This window comes from Lacerta agilis, chromosome 8 (assembly GCF_009819535.1).
Source record: "Lacerta agilis isolate rLacAgi1 chromosome 8, rLacAgi1.pri, whole genome shotgun sequence".
Taxonomy (NCBI): domain Eukaryota; kingdom Metazoa; phylum Chordata; class Lepidosauria; order Squamata; family Lacertidae; genus Lacerta; species Lacerta agilis.
The window spans coordinates 23344315-23355044 of NC_046319.1; the positions used below are offsets into that span (position 1 = coordinate 23344315).

The 10730-nt window shown below is 53.2% G+C and overlaps 1 protein-coding gene across 3 annotated transcripts in view; it reads left to right on the forward strand.

Annotated features, from left to right (window-relative positions):
• PLEKHG5 (pleckstrin homology and RhoGEF domain containing G5) overlaps positions 1-10377 on the forward strand; it is a 102143-nt gene extending 91766 nt beyond the window's left edge. For all 3 annotated transcript variants that reach the window (XM_033156547.1, XM_033156548.1, XM_033156549.1), the window contains 7 exons: positions 131-268; positions 405-524; positions 950-1082; positions 2357-2472; positions 4360-4553; positions 5961-6851; positions 7986-10377. In XM_033156547.1, coding sequence (XP_033012438.1) covers positions 131-268; positions 405-524; positions 950-1082; positions 2357-2472; positions 4360-4553; positions 5961-6851; positions 7986-7995 — 1602 coding nt within the window. In that variant the 3' untranslated portion in view covers positions 7996-10377. The remainder of the gene's footprint in view (positions 1-130; positions 269-404; positions 525-949; positions 1083-2356; positions 2473-4359; positions 4554-5960; positions 6852-7985) is intronic.
• Positions 10378-10730: the final 353 nt, after the last annotated feature.

The following is a 10730-nucleotide window of genomic DNA, read 5'->3' on the forward strand; positions in this document are numbered from 1 at the left end:
AACCACTGGCAGCTGGGAGTTGTAGATCAGCACAGCTGGAAGGCACCCAGCTTGGGGATGCCGGGTGCCGCCCTCTCCTTATTGCTGCCTCCCCCTGGGTATAACCTCTGGCGGGCTTCCCTCCTACCAGATCAACTCGGTGGAGCGCTTCATCAACCACATCAACTCGCGCATGCGCCAGAGGCAGGAGCAGCAGCGCCTGGCCAGCATCTTGAGCCGCATCGATGCCTACGAGGTGGTGGAGGGAAGCACTGATGAAGTGGACAAGGTGGGTGGCGAGGCTGTGACCGCGACATGGGGGAGAAGGGTGGGCAAAGGGTGCCCGAGACGGCAGTCTGGGCTGGGTGGGTGGAGGGAGTGTCTCAGGCGCCTGAACTCTTTTGGCTTTAACCCCCTTTCCTCAGATCCTGAAGGAGTTCTTGCGCCTGGACCTGACAGCCCCCATCCCAGGGACCTCCGCCGAGGAGACGCGGCAGCTTCTGCTGGAGGGAAGCCTTAAAATGAAAGAAGGCAAAGACAGTAAGGTAAGCCCTGATGGGCAGGGGAAATCATCATCTTCTTCTTCTTCTTCTTCTTCTTCTTCTTCTTCTTCTTCTTCTTCTTCTTCTTCTTCTTCTTGTTACTATTGCAACTCAGACTTGGGGGTCTCATGTGATTCAGCCTGGAACTTCTACCCACAAAGCCAGAGGCTGAGACACTGCCTTTGCATGCAGAAAGCCAGGCAGAAAAGTATTTTCCCTGACATGCTAGCTTTCCATGTGCAGAGGGTGGAGAGGAATTTTTCCCGGGGTGGTGGTGGTTTACGTTTTGCTTGCAGACTAATGTGGTGCATAGCATCCCTTGTCCTCTCTAGAAAGAGCCCCCATTCCTGCCCCCTTCTCTCTCCCCCGCCCCTGCATCAAGCTCCACACAGGATGCTCTGATCATTTGGCATATTTTTCTTCTCCAGATGGATGTTTACTGCTTTCTTTTCACGGACCTCTTCCTCATCACCAAACCGGTGAAGAAGGCCGAACGCACAAAGGTCATCCGCCAGCCATTGCTGGTTGACAAGCTGGTGTGCCGTGCGCTCAAGGATCCTGGTGAGGGGTGTTTGTGAGTTGGGTAATTTTTCCACAGACAGCTGGTATATGTCTGCACTGTAGGATTAACCCCTTGAGCTGTGCCACAGCCACAACCTCAATCTTGATCCCCCCGCAACTGCTTTTTGTAAACAATGCACTCATCCACTTGTTGTTGTTATTTGTATACTGAATTATATCCATATAAAAACACATAATACACAATAAAAATTAAAAACTACCCAATAATCCCCCCCAATACATTTTAAAAGGGCATTGGATGTCAAACAGCCAAAGGCATGGTTAAAGAGGAATGTTTTTGCCTGGCACCTAAAGGTGTATAATGAAGGTGCCAACCTGAACCTCCCTGCGGAGAGCATTCCACAAACGGGAGTTTAGTGTAGATTTTTGTGGTGTCACCCACGCTATGTTCTCCCTATCTAGCTGGCAGCCCACATTTTCTCGATACTAAACTCAGATATTCCCAATCCAGGGAAAATCTGCATGCATAAGTTGCCCTGTGATAAGGGCTGTGTGATCCTGGCCCTGGAGAATGTCGAAACCTGCTCCAAAGGAATCCAGATTTTTGCTTCTGCAATCGATGAAGATAAATCATAGAAAGGGAGGAGGGGATGGAATTCCTCTTAGTTTGCACAATCCCTTATCAGTCCTAAGGAGCCTGACCTTGGGAGGCTGAACATCAGAAGAGCCTGCTGGATCAGGCCAATGGCCTATCTAGTCCAGCATCCTGTTCTCGCAGTGGCCAGACAGATGCCTGTGGGAAACCAGCCAGCAGGATTCAAGCGCAGGAGCCCTCTCTTCTCTCCTGCGGTTTCCAGCAACTGGTATTCAGAAGCATTGCTTCCTGCAACTGTACTGGCAGGGCGCAGCCACCGTGGCTATTAGCCTTCTTCATGAATCTGCCAACTCCTCTTTCAAAGCCATCCAACATCATTGGCCACCACTGCCTCCTGCAGGAGTGAGTCCCACAGGTTAACTAATGCAATGCAGGAAATTTTTTACTTCCGTTTGCCTGTCCTGAGCCTCCCAACCTTCAACTTCCTTGGATATCCTCTTTGCAGGCTCCCCATTGGGCCACCTGCCGCTGTGAGATGAGGATGCTGGACTAGGTGGGCCACTGGCCTGATCCAGTAGGCTCTTCGACCTGTCCTGAATCTTCCACCATTCAGCTTCCTGAAGCCGAGCTTGTGCCGGCAGCACCTTTCCCTTGTCACCTGCACGCAGGAGTAACCGCTAACCTAACACCAGGCTCCCTCCCTTGTCTTCCTCATCAGGTTCCTTCCTGCTGATCTACCTGAACGAGTTCCGGAGCGCGGTGGGAGCCTACACCTTCCAGACCAGTGGGCAGTCTCTGTGCCGGAGCTGGATCGAGGCTGTCTGCAACGCCCAGGTGGGTGCTGTGGGAACCAAGAGGATTCCCCCCGAAAGGTGGAGGTTGTGGGCACTCTGTTGCCTCTGCAGGCTTTGCTGGACTACAACTCCCATCATCCTCGACCACGCTGGATGGGTCCGATGGGAACGAGTCCAGCGATACTTGGAGGGCTGCACATTCCTCATTCCTACCCAAGGAGGATCTCCTCCTCTCCTTCATTTGAGGTTTTTTAAGAGAGGTCGGATGACCACCCTCCAGGGATTCTTGAGCAGCGATTACTGCGTTGCAGTGGGATGGATTGGATGATCCTCGGGACCCCTTCGAACTCCTACCATTCTGTGATTCTATGAATAGATTTCTTTTGCTGCAGTTTATCCCCCCCCCATCCTCTTTCCCAACTCCTACGCTCACTGGGAAGATGAGTTCTTCAGCTGGGAGCACATCTTGTCAAGCAACAGCCGCACTCCCTGCCCTTTGCCTCCAGGAACTGGCATTGAGACTCCCACTACCTCTGGGCATGTAGACTTTGTTCAGCTGTTATTTATTTTATCTTTCTGTTTTCATTTTTACTCATTTATTCTACTTGTTTCACAAAATGCATTTAAGGCGATGCCAGCCCCCGATGACAGTGCCCTGTGCCATTTTTTTCAATAGCCCCTCACCCTTTTGATAACTTCTTCCCTCCAGTGATCTAGAACTCTGTTTGGGGGTCTTACTCGAGAACTTCTCCCCTTTGCTTGTCCGTTTTTTGGGTATGGATCTGTCTCCACCAAGGGCACTTGCTGGCTCTGCCTATAGTACTAAACCATGGGGTCCTTTACCATTGGTTTGTTTAATTTTTTTTAAAAAAATATTTTCAATTACAAAACTTCCATGTAAGCCTTATTATATCAATTCCAAATTGCAGTACCAACTCAAATACAAATCAATCACATAGCCAATTATTAAAAAAGAATTATATGCCCCCCCCACATGCTGTACTCAAAAGGTCTGTTGATTCCCTTTCGTCCTGCTTCCAAACTATTGCTCAGTCCAATTACAATCCACTCTTGATAAATTTCCTTATACCCCAGCTACAGTGATTGACTTAAATTGGTATTAACACATTTAGTAATTTCTAAATTTGCAAGTGAAGTTCTCCTTTCTTCTTCCTGTGTGAGGTTTTAATTTTCATCTATTGTTCCTTTATTTCTTTATCAAATATTATGTCCGTAATAATTAACCCCGGTCTCCTTCATGCCGCCTTACCCATGGTTTGTTCAACAAACCACAAATTGTCTCACAGAGGAGCAAAGAAACCATGGTTTGTTTTCTAGATGCTATCTCTCTTCTTGCACCCTTTCAGCTTGGGGAGTGCCTGGCGTGGGGTGGGTTCAGACAGAACACCAAGCCATTAAAGCAAGCCATGGTTTGCAAACTAACGACAAACCATGTTTGTTATCACAGAATCATAGACTTGTAGACTTGGGAGGAACCCAAAGGCTCATCTAAGTCCAACCCCCCAGCAATGCAGGAAAACAAGCCATGGTTATTCTTGCCGGGCTAGATTTGGAGGTTCAAACCAAACCATGGTTTGGTGTTACGCGTGAAGCAAGCCTTTGCTTGCCGCAATCTGCGTCTGGGGATGTTTCTCTGCAGCTTCTAGTCCACCCGTTGGGGGATTCTCTGTTTTCTTGTGTCTCTGGAGTCGGAGTCACTGCGAGGTATTAAAAAGTGCTGATCGTTGGCCTATACTATAGCACCAACTTGCATAAAAACTGCATATGCTGATCCATATGCCTAGATGCATCTTGAGCAAATTGAGACGGTGAGTGCTTGGTGCAAAACGTGCTGTAACGACACCCTTCCACTGTAGTATCTGCTGGGTCTTTCTGCTTATCCGATCCCTCCTGTGCCTTCTTGCAGAACAAGTTGCAGCACCTCCGTCTGCAGGAGCACCAGCGCAGCCAGCAGCAGCTGCAAAGCCTTGAGGAAGAAGAGGAGGAGGAAGAAGAAGAAGAGGAAGAAGAGGAGGAAGAGGACGGGGAGAGTGGCACCTCGGGAGCCAGCTCCCCCACCATCCTCCGCAAGAGCACCAACAGCTTGGACTCACAGCAGTGGTATGCTTGGGGCGGGGAGACAGGCAGGAGCAGAGGGGGCTTTGTTTGTGGTCTGAGGGCCACGTGCCCTCCTGCACAGCTTTCCAGGGGCCACATGCCAGCGCCGAGTGTGGCCGGAAGGAAAAGTGATGCTTATTGTGTAAAGAAGGCCATTTTCCAGCCATGCACTAATGAGAGGCTTCCCCTCTACGCCCACCCACACCACAGTTTAGATCTGCTTGGATAGCTCAGCTGGTTAGAGCGTGGTGCTGATAATGCCAAGGTTGCAGGTTTGATCCCCGTGTGGGACAGCTGCATATTCCTGCATTGCAGGGGGGTTGGATGAGATGATCCTCAGGGACCCTTTTTAATGGAGGTGTGTGAAGCAGGGTCCATGAGAGGTGTGGCCTGGGGAGCAGGGATATTCTTTAGGGAGAATCCTGAGTGCCAGATACAGAGGGCCGCATGTGGCCCCTGAGCCACAGGCTCTGTTATTGACATAAGGCAGTGGTTTTCAAGCAGTATGCCGTAGCACCCTGGGGTGCCTTGAATGATGGTCAGGGGTGCCACGGGCAATGCTGGCCCCTGTCCCACTTTCCTTCCTCCCCTTCCTCCGTTGCCCTCTCACGTCTCTGCTTCCCAAAGGCTTGCACAACTATTTGTTTGTTGCAGCAGCCCTGGCTGCAAGCTCCCCAGGTGAATCGTGCCTCTGGGGCTGGCTTCCCAGGCCCCTGTTGGACAGTGTCAGGAGGCACCTCCTCTTTAGCTCAGAGACCAGAGGTGGCAGCAGTGGCTGCCCAGAGGACTCCCAAGGAGAGGGGAGAGGGGAGGAGGCTGAGGGAACCTTCCACAAGGGAGGGCTGAGAGGATGCCAGCTCTGCAGGCAAGGGCTTCTGAGGCCCGCAAGGGTGCTGCAGAGTGCAGAAGAACAGAATGCTACAAAATCCGTGATAAGAACTTTGCCAAAAATAAGTTTTTTTTTTATTTATATAAAAAAACTCTACTTGCTCACCTCTGAAGAAGGGTCCATCTTATCCCCTCACACTTGTCCCCATACAGTTGAAGTGCACTTTTGGTCTCCTAATTCAGAAATGAAAGAGTCAGCCTTACCTGTCAGAAGTTTTGGAAACATTCCGATTACAAAATAACCTCATTCATGTGCCACAAACCTCCGATAGGGGCAGCAAGAACCCTCATTCCCCAAAATGCCTGGTGGAGTAAAAGTAGCCCACGAATTAGATTTAGGGAAGCATATGTCCTCCAAGAAAAAGGGTGGTCCGTCGCGGAGGGGTCACCATAGGAAGGCCCTTGCCTCATTCTTCCTAATATTTAGTCAAAGACTCCTCTCTTGAAATCAAGCCCAAATTGATCTTAAAAGCTAACTGGCAACCAGCTCCTTCCTGATGTCTCCCTGCCTCCTCTTTGCAGCCTCTCTGACGGCTCCACCGAGACCATTTCCGTGGTGGTGGTGGATGCCAGCGAGGGCCCCCCTTCCCCCGACTTCGAGGTGGGTCCCTTCAGCTCCCAGTCCGATGAAGCGTCCATCAGCACCACAGCTTCCTCCACAACACCCACCATGGAACTGGGCGATGCCCTCCCTGCCAGCACTGCCAACCACTGCCTCAAACCGGAGTCCGGGTCATGCCGGTCGGCCTCCATCGACAGCGCCTATGGCACCCTGTCGCCCACTTCCTTCCAGGAATTTGCAGACCAACAGCAGCGGCAGCAGCAACAGCAGCAGCAGCGGCAACAGCAGGAGGAGGCTGGTGGGTCTACAGAGCAGGAGGACGGCGCCCCCACCCCCTTGCAACGGACCGGCTCCCCGAAACTGCGGCGGCAGGTGCCAGTCCAGCTGCTGCCTGCCAAGACCAAGGTGCTCAAGTCCAAATCAGAGGCAAACCTTTTGCAGATGCTGCCAGCCTCCCTGCAGCTGGCCCAGAGCAAGAGCCTCTCTGAACTCTGCCCGGCCATGTTCCTGCTGGGCTCCCCGCGGACTAATGGGCCCCAGGGCCACAGACTGGGCAAAGCAGGGCGGGGGGGCGGCGGGGGTGGCAGCAGCAGCAGCAACAGCAGCACCTCGGAGCTGTCTGAGGCCGAGGAGGGTTCGCCAGCCGGGCTCTGCGTTTCCCCAGCGTTGCCCGCCGCCTCTGCGGGGCTGCAAGCGCCTTGCTGGCTGGGCAGAGAGTGCCGGGGAGAGGAGCTGCCTGCCGCCCGCCGGACTCTGTCGGACCCGCAGGCGAGCCAGCACCGCAAGCTGACGCTGGCGCAGCTCTACCGGATCCGAACCACGCTGCTGCTCAACTCCACGCTCACTGCCTCGTGAGTGCTGCTGGGGAGACTGGGCTGGGCTGGGCTGGCCTGGGGGGAGGGGGAGGAGAGAAGGGGAACTCCCTTCCCCAGGAGGCAGGGGTGGCCACAAATTTGGGTGACTTTAAAAGACGATTGAATAAATTTGTGGAGGGGAAGGCTAGCGATGGCTGCTAGCCATGAGGGCTGTGCTTTCATACCCTCCAACATTTTCCAGCAGAAAGTCAGGATGTGTGTCAGCTGGCTTGCTCAGGAGCATGACACCAAATGACACGCATGTCGGCTGACTGCCTCCTGTGCTGCAGCCCCTTCCCGGTAGCTGCTCTCTTCCCTGCTCACTCACTTCTTCCACCCACGCTGCACCTCACGCCACCATAACGGGGGCAACAACTTTGGCGTTGGCAGAGAGGGGCTGGCAAGAGCATTCCTTGAGTCTGTCGCCCCCCCTCGAGTGCGGAAATGCCTTCCCCATGCACAAGGGTTCCACTTCCTGAAGGTTGCCCTGCTAAGTAAGTGCAAGCCCTGGCCCATCATCGTCCCGTGTTTGTCAGCAGCGCTGGAGCGGGGAGATGGGTCATTCCTGATTTCTTCTGCAATTCCATGAATTTCCCAGGAAAACAGGGACCCTTGACGGTTATGTGCTCTTTCTCTGGGGTCAGAGGCAGTGATGCTTCTGAATACCAGTTGCTGGAAGCCGCAGGAGGGGAGAATGTTGCTCTTGTGCACAGCTCCTACTTAAGGGTTTCCCAGTAAAGGCATTTGGTTGGCCCCTATGAGAACAGGAAGCTGGACTGAATGGGCCTGATCCAGCAAGGCTCCTCTTATGTAAAGGCTTCAGCTCTCTTCCTGATCCTCTAGCCCACTTTGTTCCGCTACCTCCAGCTTCACACTCTCCTTTTGAAAGAACTCTAGCTCACATTGTTCCGCTACCTCCAGCTTCACACTCTCCTTTTGAAAGAACTTAGCTAACAGTAGAAAGAGGGCTTGTTTTTCCAGTTGGAGCTCACTGGAGTTCAGCTCCGGCCCCTCCCAGGCAAACGCCATTGCCATTCTAAGAGAAGAAGGGAGAGGTTCGTGGTGAGCTCCAGCATCTCTTCCCCCCTCCCCGAAAAATAGAACCATCTAAATAACCTGTTTTGTCTGCAGGGAAGTATGAAGACATCAGAGAAGCGCAAACCACGAGCGGGAGATGCCGTGCCCAGCGCCGGGAGTTCCACATCACCCTTAAGTTATGCAGCGTCCCCAGCCTTTGGCATCGGAACCCCTTGCCCGCTCCTTGGGTGGTGGTGGTGCCCTGCTGACCCGGAAGGACACAGGCACGAGGGCGAGGGGCACCATCCTGCGAGCAGAGTCCATGCCGCACGGGACGAAGCAGCTGCGTGCGTCGATGTGTGTGTGTCCGGGGTCCATGCATATGTGGCAACTGTTGGGTTTGAGTGTGCAAGAGGCCGCCTGGCGGTGGATACGAGAGACAGCCACACCTGCTGATGGCTCTTGGCGGATGCACGGACCTCCCAGGACCACATTTCCTTGCCCTCTCCTGCTTCACCCAGATTCTGGGTGGGGGGGGGGAGTAAGAGGCAGACGGAGTGTACTCCTTTTGACAAAGACCTTGGGGGGGGGCAGTGGGGAGGGATCTTTCCCAAACAATGCACTTAGGACTGTTATCTCGTACCATGCCCAGATGCCTGGGCATTAACACTATTGTGGGATGCTTCCAACCTAATGCCCTCCCTCTGTCCCGCTAATTAACGGAGAAGTTCTCCCTGTGCAAAACTCCTTGAAAGAGCGAGAGTTTATGCCTGCTGTGCTGGTACAGCCCTGCTGTTAGATGGCGGGGGGTATTGTCCCATTGCCCGTGTTGAAATAAGATTTGACTGCTAGCAGCCAACTGATTTTGTCTGGCCCTGGGGGTCAGATGAATCTCTGTCTCTCACTTTGCTTCTGCCCCCCTGTGGGTGCCTTCCCTTGCCTCTTGGTCTGGGCATGTGCAGAATGGCCAGATCAAGGAAGCTAATCCAGATGGCAACGCTGGCTCTTCTTCTGCTCTGTCTCCGTTGCTGCAGACAAGTCTACTGTGGAGACCTCTGCAGCGAGGCCACGATCCCAGGTGCAGTTGTAGGGTGTGGGGAGGGGGGGGCATTCTGTGTGGATCTGTCCTATTGAGAAGGTCCTTCTGCCTTGACAACATGGTTTGTCTGATGAGTGAAATGGCGTGCATGGCTGCTATCTTCTGCAAAGGGCGCCCAGGATGCTTTCCCTGGTGAGGGCATGTCAATGGTTGACGTTGCTCTCTGGTTGCGCCCAGGAAAGCCACCCACCAAGGGAGTCCTGCCAACCTGCTGGCGATAGCCCACATTGGTTCCGACGCCCCATATCCTGTGCACGCTGCAACATTTGCCCTGGCTTTGCACCCGTGTCCTGATTCCACCTGAGGGAGGAGCTGCCTTGCAGGGGAACAAAGAAGGAAGCAGAATGTCGGGAAGGAGCAGAGAAGTGGGAGGTCTGGGGGATGTGCTGGGAAATCCAGGTTCTAGAGTTAGGGGGAGGAGTTGCTGGGGGAGGGCGAAGTGATGAGGAATGGCAGTGCAAAGTGGGCAGCCGGACAGGTGGAGGCCGAGTGTCCCACATAGACAGACGGCAGAGCCAGGAAGTTGGGAATACGAGAGACTGGGGATGGAGCAGAAGGTTCGGGGCCTGCACTGCTTGCCCTTCTCAAAAGAGGCTGTGCTGTCTCTGCAGGGATGTTGGCTTAAGGACTCGGGGCATAGGGGACCCCTGGGCAAATGATGAGGGTAGCAGACTGGGGTCCCACCACCCCTGCACTTTGCAACCCTGCTGTCCTTTATTGGGAAACGTGGAGGCGAAAGGGCCCCTTCTCTCCTCCCCCCAAGTGAATCCCCGCTGTGCTGAGCTCTCTTCCTTTGCCCTGGTGGCAAATTGGGGCACCTGCCCCGTCCTTCCCTTCCAATTCCTTTCACCTCCCTCTGGCAATAATAAGCTTGCAGACCTCCCAGTTTGATGGGGACCCTGCTTGCTTTGTTCTCTACGGGGAAAACCCAAAGCACAGATTGTCGTACTCCTTTTCTGGGAGCGGGGGGTGGGTGTCTGTCGAGAGCTTCCTGCTCTTTATACCCGTAATAAGTTGGCATTGGGGGCTACTCTATGTGGAGCAGAGACTGCGAGGGGGAACTGAGGGAGGACCCCCCCACACACAGTCCATTTCCCTGTGCATGATTTAGCCGGCTGGTGTATTTTTTTTTTTTTCTGCGTGTGTGTTTTCAAGTTGCCTATTTATTAAGCTTAACTCTTTCCCTAGCACCCACCTCAAACCCCCCGCCCCCCAAGCGAGGCATTCCCAAGGCCAGTTCCTTTTATACCACTTTATGTATTGACGGTCGTGACCCCCCCCCTCCACCCTTGTTCTTCCTGATATCGGGCAGATATGTTGGTTTCGGCCGTCCCTCTAATGCTAATATCCCTCGCTCAGTGCTGTCAGTGTCACAGATAAACCATTAAACATAACACAGATCTCTGACTTTGTGTTTTTCTGTTTTATGGGGTGGGTGGGGTGCTCACACAGTGGAGGGTGGGGGTGGAGGAGAGAAATGCTCTGTGTGGAGTTATTATTGGTACTGTTATTTATTAAAGTTATATTCTGCCCTTCATGAAGAGCTGTTTAGCAGTGGGACGGACTCCCTCCTTGGGGAGGTTTTTAAGCAGAGGTTGGATGGCCACCTGTCATCGATGCTTTAACTGAGATTCCTGCATTGCAGGGGGTTGGACTAGATGGCCCTTGGGGGTCCCAACCCTATGATTGGAACTTCATGGGGCAGTTTACAACATGGAGCACATACTAAAAAAGACAATAACTTCAAACAAAGGCCTGTT